At 46.1% G+C, this 13,267-nt stretch overlaps 1 protein-coding gene across 1 annotated transcript in view; it reads right to left on the bottom strand.

The window, feature by feature from the left end:
• UIMC1 (ubiquitin interaction motif containing 1) overlaps positions 1-13,267 on the bottom strand; it is a 92,193-nt gene that overhangs the window by 27,994 nt on the left and 50,932 nt on the right. The window contains exons 8-10 of the mRNA XM_015412528.1: positions 10,587-10,675; positions 8,998-9,077; positions 3,069-3,231 (exon numbers count right to left, since the gene is read on the bottom strand). Of these exons, the coding sequence (XP_015268014.1) occupies positions 3,069-3,231; positions 8,998-9,077; positions 10,587-10,675 (332 nt within the window). The remainder of the gene's footprint in view (positions 1-3,068; positions 3,232-8,997; positions 9,078-10,586; positions 10,676-13,267) is intronic.

Here is a 13,267-nt window from a genome sequence, read left to right as displayed (position 1 = left end):
AGGAATGCCTCCCAAAGTCCTCCGCTGACAACCCTACCATGTTCAGAGGCAGTCAACCTCTGAATCACACTGCCAGGAGTCAATATCAGGGGAAGGTCTGGGCCTCTATGCCCTGTTGTTAGACCTCTAGAGGAACTGGTTGGCCTCTGTGTGAGACAGGATGCTGGACAAGATGGACCATTGGTCTGATCCAGCAGGGCCCTTCTTAACCTATAGACACTACGTGGAGAAGGACGAAAGTATCTTTGCTTTCAGCCTTAAGGACAGAATGAATGGAGTCAGAAAGGATGTGGAAAGATTGGATTTAGAGCAAGCTTTAAACAAAAAGAGAGGACAAAACTGAGTAGAGAGATGGTAGAAAGGGACAAAGGAGACTTGAAGAAGTGCAAAAAGAAAATAGACTAGGTTCAGGTTTATATTTTGCGATAATTTCCAGATTTTACATTACCTCACTTCTTCCATTTCTCATGCCCAAACGTACATAATTCCTGTGCTACGGCTAGGCAATTAAATTCCTGTTTCTGCATGTGATTTGTTTTCAGTAGTAATTTACAGCTCTTGGGCTTGTTTCAGACGTAATGTCTGTTTGTGTGCTATGTGAACAGGTTTGCATAAGTGAGTTCAAGGCTCTTTCCAGTCCTTCCTGCCATCACACATTCAGGAGTTAATGGCGGGGGAAGAGCATTGGCAAACCATAGTTTGGCATTACATCCAACCCAGTGAGCATAGTTTGTCCTTGCACTGCAAACCAGGCTTACAAACTGGGAACAAACCGTAGTTTGCAGTCCTGGTTTGTGCTTGCTCCGCAAACCCAGGAAATAAATACTAGCTTGTGGCACGCAAAGGGAGTAGGGGTTGTACACCCAAGTCTAAAACTCCTAGGATCATTCATATGGTGCCACACTATAGCTGGTATGAACCAAGTCAACATTTTAAGAGCCAGCCAAGAGCTCCAGCCTTACACTGCACAGTTCCCCCTAGGCAGTCTGAAAGCAAAGGCTTTCTGTGTGATGCAGCTGGGATCTCTCCTCACAACACACAATAGGGTGTGGTTCTTTCTAAAGATGTTATCCTACATTGCACAGTATCGATAACAATGAGCCCAAGTGGTATAAATGCAGACTTTCATTTGGATTCATGCTGTGTTTGCCCACACTTGTAATGTTTTTCATGATATTTAATAGATCAGTTGAAACATATACATAATACACAAGAGGCTTCAAGAGGTGAACAAGATAAGAGCATGGAACCTGCATGGAACTTTGACGTGTTCTCTGGACCCACACACTAATTAGAATTTTGAGATTTCTTCCTTTCATTATATAAAGTTCCATGCCTCATGACTGCAAAGAGATTTGTCTCAAGTAGTGGTAAAAGAGTTATATGATGAAAAACAAAGAAACCGGTAAAAAAAAAGCATCTCCGGTTCACTGCATTTACTTTTTGTGATTTCTAATGCTATACGCTGAGATTTTTTTCAAAGGCTGAGTCAAGTTTTTCACATTTGAGGGCAACTATTTCAGAATAGGAATAATGCCTGCTAATAATTTATAGTAGCTTGGCTTGACAAGGCTAACAAAAAAAGCTATGCCAATTATGTTAATCACATGCCATTAAATATGCAAATTGGCAATGGCCCTCTGGCTTATAATGTATTTCAAATGTGGTCCTCAGCACTGATCAAATTTTCTACTCCTGCCTTAACAAAGAAAAGGCCAGGCACTGCAATAGCACTTTCTTCACTTGATTTCATATAATGACTAATAGCTACATATAAAACCATGGCATTTGTGGAACAACTGGATTGCTATTCTTGTTAATTAAAATACAAAAATGTTACGCCATCAGAGGTAGATCGTTACTAGCGAACAGTCTTTATATGTACATGTTCAATCTGCCTGAAGCTGTATTTGCTGCTGTAGCCATCAGCCTTTCTTCACATTTTGCCAGCTGAACAGTGCATGTGATAAGTCTTCTCTTCCAAAGGGCTACTTTGTCAGTATGGAAGACGTAACAAGAGTCAGGATTTCATACCAACTAAAGCTTTCTTTACTTAGCCACTGAGCACCTCCAAGCAGCTGACTAGAAAAGGACTTTGCAGTGAATAGCACTTTTGCACTCTTACCAGATGGGAAGGCCTTTTCGTATGCAGCATCACTTTGGTACCCCTTTGCAGCAGGAATGAAGACAAAATAGAGGATGGTGTACAGAGGGGACCTAGACTGCGGGTGAGATTTCTCACTGCCAACCAGAAGTTCAGTGCATTCAAACCCAGATGAACACTGTAGATGTGAAAGAGCAGCCCTGTCTAAGACTTGAGGGTCAGGATCTGTTTGTAGGGAATGGTGGGTAGGTGGGGAACGTGATGGAGGCTGCGCCGAAGAAAATCATATAAGCTGCAGACCTAGGAGCTCCTGTTTGTTGGGGCAGGCAGAAACGGAGGGCATCTACTTTCAAATATCACAGGGCTTGAAAGAAAAGCTTTGCAGATTTGGCACTGGCTCCCTGTGCTGTAACAGCCACTGACCCTCCAGGCCACTGCAACCCATCCTGTGCTACTGGCATTTATAGAAATTCTGGCCTGGTCTACACATGCAGCAGAATGAGCTGGTAGAGGTGTACCTGCAGTCTGAACTGAGACTGTATTCTCATCCCATTGCATCTGCAGACCAGGCCTCTTGTCTTCCCTCAGTTTAGACAAAACTGTTGTTGAGAGAGGCCTCTCAGTCTTCCCTCTGTGCCAGATTACAGGCCTTCAGCCAGTCTTTCTCCAGCCTGCCTGCTTCCAAGGTACTCCCACAGCACCTGGGTCTGATCGTTTGACATGCACAGATAATACATTCACAATTCCTTGAAAGTACAGAATATGCTGTTTTAAGGCAAGGTATTAGACTAGGTTGCATGCTGTATTCTCACCTTTCTGATTTTAGGACTTGTCTGAAGCTAGGCCAGATACTGACTATTCTAACTAGGGCTCCAACAAACATATACAGAGAATAGCTAGAAGGGAACAGGTGCTGGATAGGACTACCATGAACAACTGGGAAGTAAGGCAAAATTTCACAGACCTGGAGCATCTTCTATGTCCTCTCCTGTGCCATTACAATACATGGCATGTCGCTCAATTTCCAAAACTGGGAATCTGCGATCACACAATGGACATGAGACAGCACCATCAGCTGGAAGGCTGGGTGCAGACACACTCTTCCCAGCATCTTCATCTGCGTCAGCCTGAGGACCGGGGCAGGGTAAGATATAAGTCAAGTTAGTCTTCTTGCAAGGTTAATTCTTCATGATCAACCCCGCTCCCCTTGACCTTCTACGGTTTCTGACCCTCCCTGGGCCATCGATGCTTCACTTCTAGCAGCACTTTCTATTCCCACTGATCAGATCAGACATAGGAGCTACACACTGATAAGCAAGCACTACAGCACTGATATCTACTGCTTATTTCAAAGGCAGCCTGTCCTCCCAATATCACCATGGGGCACCCCTGGAGACCCATGTGTTCTATTTAAGGCCAGGATTCCCTGTGCTCTGGGGAAAGCGTAAAACATCTTCAATGGAGAAAGTGAGAGTGCCAGCAAGCAAAAAACAAGTGAAACTGGCACAGAACTCAAGCACCCAGTCCAGGCCTGGCAGCCCTACCTGCAGAGAAGGCTCTCCTAGGAAGTAAAATGAGATCACTCTCCTCACCACCATGGCTAGCTTGAAGTGATGGGAAGGTTTTGCCTAGTGGCACGGTCTGCACTGTAGCCAGTTGTGGGGTGTACATGCACTTGTATATGGTGGTCTGCGCTAGTCCGAACATTAATTTTGGTATTCCCTTTGGCCAAATGACAGCCACTGATGTCATGTTTACCAGACCCAAAGGTTATATTATCACGCTGAGAAAATTAGTGAAATGTTCATGTGACACAACTAGCACCCTGATTGCACTTCCAAACAACTTAGTGGTTCCTGATTGACAGGTTCCTCTGGGAATCCTGTGGCTCCCCCTTGCATTTTTTCTCCTTTCCTGATTTCCATTTTCCTATTTGAATACAGCCAAAATGCATCTATAAAGCCCCTTGGCTCTGAAAAGGGAAGTTATACCTGCATCCCGCAGCCTTCTTATTTTTAACCCTTTCGAAGAGGGCATATTTTTGGTACTGCAAAGCCAGCAACCCAAAAGCACAACCTGTTTAAAATCCAGACTGACAACTGCTGTGTGAACACAGGAGGCTGCCTTATGCTGAGATCAGACTACCAGGGTCAGTATTGTCTATTCTGACCGGTAGTGGCTTTCCACTGTCTCAGGCAGAGAGGTCTTTCACAGCTCCTCCAACTAGGTTCTTTTGTTGGGACTTCAGGCTAGGACCTTCTGCACCCAAAGCAGACGCTGTACCACTGAGCCACGGCCTCTCCATTTGGTTCTTTGACAGACTGCGTTGCAGATGGACTGATAGCTTCAAAGAATTTTGTTAACTAAGCTCCCCTGCTCTGACACTTCCAGCCAAGTTAGAATTCAGCCAACTGAACATACTAGTTGTATGTTTATTTTTCTTAAATGCCTGATGTTATAGTCTATTTTCCCTGAATAAACCTTCAAAATTGCCTGCCATGCTTCAAGTTGTTCAAAAACTCTAGCTGCCAACAAGCAATATTACTTCTTGGTTGTCCTCATGCCCTGCTTGTGGGCTTCCTGAGTGCATCAGGCTGGCTGCTGCTGGAACCAGGATGCTGGAATGGATGGACCGTTCAGCCTGCTCCTTTTCCATTTTCTCCAAAACCCATCAAGTTCAGCACTCTGTAACTGACCCACACACTTGACTTAAACAGACTTAAATAGCCAGCCCTGTTGCTTGTCCCTAGCAGCTGGTAGTCTGGATTTGCTCTGTTCTGCTTTAAATTCAGAGGTTACTGTTTAGCCTTCGATAGACCTATTCACCATGGACATGTCCAAGCGCAAGTGAAAAGTAAGAAAGTAGGAGCAGGGGTTTCATGTCCATTCCAGGTAGCCCTGGCTTTGTTAAGACACATCTATCTCTCTAGCTGAGTACCACACTTGTATCCCTCTGGGACGCTCAGGGTGGGATAGAAAAGGGGCTCTCTCATTTTATCCCCACAACAGGCCTGTGAAGGAGTTAAGCAGAGAAACAGTCAGTTGTCCAAGGTGAGCTGGATGGCGAAGATTTAGACCCAAACCTCCCTAGTCTGAGTGCAACACATTTCACCACACCACAATGACTTTCCAGCGACAAATGCACAGCTCAGCTAAAGCAAATGCATTGGCTATACCCCCCCCCCCAAAATAGGGGTGTTTGGCATATTTGAGTGATTTTTTTTCTCTTCAGTGTTAAATGTCACCTCAAGGCTTACTTGAGGTTTACTGCAATGCTCTCTGCATGGGGCTGCCCTTGGGGCAACTCCGGAAGCTGCAGCTGGTGCAGAATGCCGCGGTCAGGTTGCTGATGGGTCTCCCCATGAGGGAACACATCCAACCTGTGCTGAGGTTGCTGCACTGGCTGCCAATAGCGTTCTGGGTACGCTTCAAGGTGCTGGTTTTGACCTTTAAAGCCCTGAATGGTCTGGGGCCTGTCTACCTGAGGGACCACCTTTCCCCGTATGTTCCCCCAAGGGCACTGAGATCCGAGACACAAAATCGCTTGGTCCCCCCTGGCCCTAGGGACGCTAAGCTAACATCAACAAGAACTAGGGCGTTTTCCCTAGCTACACTGGCGCTATGGAATCAGCTCCCAAACGAAATTCGAGCTCTGCAGGATCTTCAACAATTCCGTAGAGCGGTAAAGACCGAGCTGTTCCGGCAAGCATTTTAACAGTTCTGGCCACACTGACCGTTCCACATAACTACTAGCACTTTATAACAGATGGCCTCCACATTCTAATTTTAATAAGCTGTATTTTGATATTGTATTGTATTGTTTTAGACCTGATATTTTTATTCATTGTATACTGGTTTTTAACTACTGTAATCCGCCCTGACCTGCCTAGGCGGGAGGGCGGGGTAAAAGTCCAACAAACAAACAAATACATAAATAAAGGCTTGGTTTGGAGAAGAACGTTGGTTCAGCTAGATGAGCCCTCGTTCTGTAGCAGGGATGTATGATGAAAGAAAACACATCAGAGTTCTTTCTTGGCTTTTTTGTGGGATAAAAAGTTAAGCACTGTTATCTGCGTGTCATTAAGCTCACCCATTTTTTTTTAATCTTCAACAGAGCCTCGTCGACACAGTGTGTTTCTCCCTCTGAAATGCAGAGCCTCTGCCTTAAACTATTCATGGCTGTAAGAGGCAGAAGGCCAGCTACTGCTGTCTCATTCTTAATACTGGAAGCCTTCTGCATAATGTCAGTCTACCCAAAAAACAACAAAAAAGGGTTCCTAAACCTTTAAAGCAAAGAAGGTTTGCCAGAACCATTAAAATGTCTGTTTAAATATTGAACTAGCTAGATGGAACCTGTGGGAAATAATTCAGGATAGGTGGTTTTTATCGGGGTGAGCCATGCAGGCTCTCTCTCTCTCTCACACACACACAATACACAAATAGAGGGAAATTGTCATCTCTGTCCTTATAACTGCACAGTTCCAAGGAAACCAGAGAGAGCCCGACTGCTTAGGCTTGCTTCATTTTTTATTTTATGAGTGGTCTCCATTATGTAGGCCTGTTGCTTAGCAGCTTCATTACAGAATCTACATTGTCAAGCAAAAGCCCAATTCTATGTGAGGAATTTCATTGACTGATTGAGGATTGCTTGTATGCGTGGGGGTGTGTTGGATTGGTCCCTTTAAAAAAAAAAAAAAAAACACACTCAAATGTGCCAAACACCCTGCTGACAGGTGATCAGTACTGAGCTGCAGGAACCGTCAACAATTCCGCAGTCAAATCCTACACAAAATCCTTTCCTAAAAGAGAGCAGACTCCAAAGCGTAAGTCTTGGACTGAGAGTTCCACAGTCGTTCATCTATGCTGCAGCTACTACAAGACCACCACATCTTCCCAGGCGTTTCACATCTCGGCATTGCTACATCTCATTAAGTGCCATTATGCGGCAGTGTGTCATGAAGACATGCCAAGCACAGAACGAAACATGCCAAAGATGAAGAGTTCCGATCGGATTGGTGTTACCCTAATAAGATGACACGTACACAGATGTGAAGAACTCTCTGCTCCTTCCCGTTTCCACTTCCTGCACAGCCGAGCAAATCACATCTTTTGCAAATACCAGGTGCCCAAATAAACGGCTTACACTCCCACAGTAAATAACTCATTGTAAATGTAAATGCAGCATTGTGTAGCAACCCTTGTCAGCCCCCTCCTCTCCGAATGACTTTTGACAAGCCCTGGGAGAACGGCTAAGAGAAGCCTTCCCCGCATGACTGACTGCCCACCCAGCAAAGGGGAAAGCGGCACCAGCCCATGCTGTGTGCAAGAAGAGATGGCCTGAGCAGCCCGAGGCCTCCTTCACTCCAACGGGGTTCATGCCTGCAGGTCAGCAGAGGCTGCATTTGTGTGGGCAGTGTTCGCTGTAGAGGAAATCAGGCTGGCTGCGACAAGGCTCACCTCCCATTAACTCCTCAGCCGTATGACACAAGGTGCTTTTGAGCTTCGTCTGGAGGGCTGAGGTTCAAGCCCATGAGCCAAATCATTAGAGCCTTGCAGGGCTAAAACTAGACGGTGAGCATGAGAAAGCTAAAGGGCTACTGCCCTCTTCAGAGGGACTGTCATTCTGACCACCCACTGCATGCCCACCAGGGAAATGGCTTGAAGAGGAAGCCCATGCTCGGGAGCCATTCACCCAGTGCAGGAGCCAACTGGGTCCCTTGTGCTTCTATAAACCATGTGCAAAACATATCACTGACTGCGAGGGCACAGCAGCTGGGTGGCTGCACTGTCCCACTGGCCACAACACCTAACAAACTGATGGCACGCTGCCTGAAAAAACAGAGCTATGGGAAGTGCCAGTATTAGAATGGGGCAGTATTAGGACACCACTGCCTACGTGAGGCTCCTCCTACTCCCATCCAGCAGGGGCTGAAGACTTGTTTTTTACAAATGAATTCTCTTGTTAAGAGCTCTCCAATTCTCCTGTATTCATGTACCCTGCCAGAAAAGCTCTTGGAAATCCCTTTGATATCTCCCTTCTTAAAACGGCAACCTAAATAGACTTTTCTCCACAGAAGCAGCAACTGAAGTCAGCTGCCATTGTTCTGACAGCTGCATGGTGACTGTTGCACAGGTGTAGTGAGATAGGAGAGACAATCGCATTGGTGAGGAGGCAAGCAAGAGAGGCCTCTCTTGGGATTTATCTGTCAGACATCCAAGGCTGACCGGCTCTCTGGTAAAGCAAGATGGAAACTTTGGGACAAGTTAAGAGCCAGAGGGCCCACAAAAGCATGGCACACGTTCCACAAGGAAGCAACCTCTAGGCTACTGCCCAGACATCTCACATGCTGCCTGTACCCTTGTTGCAGAAGGACACAATGGCCTCAGCCCCGGAGAGCAGTAAAGGGCCAACAGCGAAAGTCTAATTGCATGCCAAGCCACAGTTTTACCAACATGCTTGTAAGCTCTTTGTTCATGCAGTCATTTGAGCGGGGGGGGGGGGGGGGGGGGGGAGGCCAACAAGTGACTGATGCCCTTTCCTTAGCAGGGCCCAGAAGCATCCTTTCGCATATCACACAACCCAAGTGGCAGGTGTTGCAAGCAAGACGACAAATGTGAGAAAGTCAACAGCACTCTTCTTTAGCTAGTGAAAGTGCTGGGTTTGCAGTCCCTGGTCACAGAAATGGTAGAACTGAAATTACTGGGAGGAGCTGCATACAAAGAGTGGGAGAATAACAGGAGACCCAATGCAAACACACCCGCAGTCTCCCACACAAAACGTTTCCTAGCAGGCTGCACAGTTTGCATAGCAGCTCATTTTGGAAGACGGGTAGGAAACGAGACTCTGCATTCCAGACGCTTCACTGGCTGTTATCCCTTAGGGACTTGCTTACCTGCAGAGAGACATCTTTGCTGGATGAATGGATTTCTCTGCTCTCGGGCTCAATAGCTTGCGATGGACTCGGCTGGGTCTCTGCAACAGAAGCCTCCCATGTTAACAACTGCTTGCCCCCTTCCCCCTTCTCTACAAGCCCTCCCCCTTGCCGTCCCCCCCAGCATATTCCACACTAGCTGATAAAACTTATCCCATTTGCTTTACAGTGTCTTCACAGTTTCTAAACATTTTTTAGACTTGTCACAAATGTTAGCAGACAATGTGCAACAACACAGCTAGAGTAGACATTTAAAGCTATAGTGCATCAGTGTGTGGATTAAACCACTGCTGCTCCATAGCTCAATGGGGAGCAGGAATCAATAGGTGTGCAGATGGTATACTAGGTTAGGTGCTTGCTGGTGACCGGCACAATGCAACAGCAAAGCTTTCCAACTTTGGAAAAAGACAACAAACCCTCTTAGTTTTTTTATACAGCTTTCTCACTCTTTGTATTTCATTTTTTAATACCCTTAGACCACCCCCACCCTGCAGCTATTACCAACAATGAAAACCTCATCCAGTCTCCTGCAGGGAACCTCTCAATTAAACCTGTTCCTGCACCAGATGTGACACTGAAAAAAGCTTGTTTTAGAAAAAAAAATAATTTCAAAACCAGATTGTGTCTCAAAGAGAACAATTTAACCTTGAACAATTTTCTTGCTTACTGAATATAAGAAAACTCCTTTCCCCTAGCAGAGTTCTGAAAATGTATGTTGAAGGCAGAGAGATTTGTAAGCACTGCTGTACGACTGATTTGCTTTGAACTGAAGAGAGAGAGACATCATTCAAGATACCCTCAAAACAACTAGTGTGTGAGGGCTACGGGAGTCTCACTAAGCAACGCTTAGCTGTGGCTGGCATCCCTGGAGTCTGATGCCCAAGCAGCCATGGCTACTGCAGATTCCACAAACGTTCTGCTACAGGGGGCAGAATGGTGACGAGGGTGCCCTCCTTTGCTTGACTACAGAACAGGAAGGAGGAAACAGTGCATTCCATTTCCAAAAGACAATAAAAAGCATTCTTGTCCCAGTGTCCTGCCCAAAGAAACAGGAACTGTTATAAAACACTTACATAAGTGTTAGTGGGACAGAACAAAGCAGCTGAGCTGGTAGAGTGCATTCTCATCCTGCACCCGAGGCCAATAACCCCCCCCCCAAAGGAAAAGGGAGGCGTCAGAGTTGGTGTACTGCCAGGATTTCCTTTTAAGTCCCCCAAGGGAGGCAATTCCAAGGAAGCCGATAGGAAACAGCAAGAAGGCCTACTGGTTCAATCGATGCTACTGCCCAAGTGGCAGGATAGAGAGAGTCTGGTTGGCTATCTCCTAGATGAGTCAAGGCACAGAAATGTTGGAATGGGAGCAACCAGGTAGGTGTTTGTGTTTCCCCAAGCAACTGTCCTTTCCTCCTTCAAGGTGCTCACTACCACTCTTGAGAAGAGCGGGATCTCATAATTGAAAAGCCATCAAACAGGACAGAGGTTTGCCTGCTAGAGGAGGCCGTTGCCTTTCTCCCTTGAAATCAAACGAATTGCAGCAACAGGGGCACATACCAGGACAAATGGTGATTTCCTCTTCGGCACGATTCTCAGCTGCAATGTCTGGGCTTCTCCTGCTATCCAGGGGAGTCAAGGCAGAAATGCTATTGAGATACAAGCAGATAAAACCAGTGTCATAACAGGTGGGCTCCTGAAAGTTAGCTGCTATCTTGGGAGCTCCTCTTATCCCAGAAAATCACAGGACCAAATGCAGACAAGGCACAGCCTTGAAAGAGTCACCCTAAATAATGTGACAGAGGAGGAGCTCTTCTTCTCTAGAAAGACTTTCTAAAAGGAAAAGAAAGGGTCATTGTGTCAGACTAGAGAAGTAAGAATATCTGCGCAGAACTGCAAAACCTTCTTTGATGCTTTCTGTTCTCGGTCGCAGGAGTACTGCAGGTAACAGAGCAACCTCATTCTTAGTGAGGGACTCCTTGGCGGAGGAAGGAGGTGGAAACCTGCATGACACCGAACTCTTCTTTCTCCCGTCCTTTATTGCTAATTTTGTTTTTATTTTATCACTGCACACGGCTCTCTGAAGCAGCAGGGATCACACACACAACTCAAAGCTTCCCTACAGCAAAGTCCTGCCAACACAAACCGATCATCTCTCTCATGCAGCATTTAACTGTGCATGGCTTCCTCTTTCTTTTGACCTTCCAGTGCCACCATTTCCCCCTGCAAAGCACAGTCTCTCCACGTCACACAGGAAGCCACAGGCTGAGCTGCTGCAACATCAGCCCTGTCGTCCTCAGAGTTCTGTGTGGCTCGCTGATTGGTTTGATCAAGTATGCAAGGACTCACTTGAAAAACACGAATCCCTATACTGACAAAAGAGAAGATTTATTAAACTAAGCCATGAGCCACTGAGAGTAGGCAACAGCCACTGCAGATTTATGATAAATAACAAAATCCTGATGGGAAACCACAAGTGACTTCTCTCTCTCTCTCTTTCTCTCTCTCTAAATAAACCATCTCAAAGCATTTGTTATGAGTCCAAGCTGAGCACCGCTTACTCTGTGTAAACCATCAAGACTTACTTCAAAGGGCCTCACACTAAACAATTTGCTATGGCATTTATAAAATGGGCTAATCAATTTGAAGTCAAACCACATTGCTTGCTACACCGACTATCTCCTAGTAACAAAGCATATAATCATTTATTAAAATCTCAATCTAGCATACTTTGCACAAGACAGGAAAATCAACAAAGCCAAGCGGCCCACAGAAAACAGGGGAGGAAGGCGCCTTTGGCGAACACTGCTTCCAAAATTACTCCAACGGCATAAGAATCCAGTGGCATGGGAAGCCTGCTGACCAGGGTGTTTGTGCTTTGCCCAGCACAGGACTCTTCTGGCAAACTGCCTGTTGCCAGATGGTCACGCGTAACGTGCTCAAAGCTGAGAATACTGCGGCCACTGTCATCTTGATGCAGATGTGCTGCCTGATGAAATTCCATGTCACAGCACGTAATGGTCAATCTAAGACCGAGCAGCCTGATGAGGGTGACTGCCGGCTGTATCGTAAAGTTCCCGGGGCCACAGTTTGGCAGGCGTGCTGCACTTCATCAACCTTGCTTGCAGCTTGAAAAATGTACTCTTAATAGAACCAGAAGACTAATCCGATTACCCACATTCTGATGTGGAAATGAAAGAAGCCCAAAGGGTAGAGGGGCATTGCACCAGTGCCACTTGTTGCTTATATGAATGAGGTCCCTGGATGGAGCTGGGGGGCTTTTCCAAGTCACACTCTGGCTAACAAGTACTTTTAATATTAAAGCCATAGTGAGGAAAATCTGACTACTGGAAAAAAAAGGGTACACAACCAATGCTCCATCTAAGCTGTGGAGTCTTGTGAGCAAAAATTCTACTTTGTGACCAACTGGCATTAAAGTTGTAAGCTTTAATGGGGAGAGCTGGGGGGCTTTTCCAAGTCACACTCTGGCTAACAAGTACTTTTAATATTAAAGCCATAGTGAGGAAATCTGACTACTGGAAAAAAGGGTACACAACCAATGCTCCCTCTAAGCTGTGGAGTCTTGTGAGCAAAAATTCTACTTTATGAGCTCCTGGCATTAAAGTTGTGAGCGAGTGATTTGGCCGCTGCATACATTAGTTTGTTCTGGAGCCATCCTTCCTGAGCTGAGACAAAAATGTGTGAGCCGGAGACTAAAAAACTGTGAGCTAGCTCACACTAACTCAGCTTAGAGGGAACACTGGACACAACTGCTGCTTCCCCCCCCCCCATTTCCAAAACCTCCTGACAGCTGTAACAGCAAGAAAGGGATCCACTACTGAAGTTCTCATCCTGAGTACAAGGGTGAAATTGACATCATTTTAATTAGGCTTTGTACACACTAGTGCTTGCCCCACTGCAGGGTGGGAAGAGCTATAGCATTAGCCAGCCTGCTCCCTCACTCAGCATTCAGCCAAAACGCTGCTAGATCAATGAGAGAAGAGGATATCAGGCAGAGAAAAACCCGTGGCCCTGTGCCAATAGCATTTTAATTATAAAACCTGGGAAAACTAACCGAAGAAGCAAGTAACTTCTCACAGCTGGACTTGTGGCTGAACAGCAAATACGTAGGCCTTCTTGGCAAATTACTCCATGAATCTTCCCCTATCTGCAGCATCTCCAGCCGCTTCCTTCATTTCCTGATCTCTACTGCAAGCCATCCCAGCCAGCGTGTTTCATTC

Source organism: Gekko japonicus, unplaced genomic scaffold (assembly GCF_001447785.1).
Source record: "Gekko japonicus isolate JY-2015 unplaced genomic scaffold, Gekko_japonicus_V1.1 scaffold100, whole genome shotgun sequence".
In the NCBI taxonomy this organism is placed as follows: Eukaryota; Metazoa; Chordata; class Lepidosauria; order Squamata; family Gekkonidae; genus Gekko; species Gekko japonicus.
The sequence above is the reverse complement of the archived record's forward strand: the minus strand, read 5'-3'. Positions and strand labels throughout refer to the sequence as shown.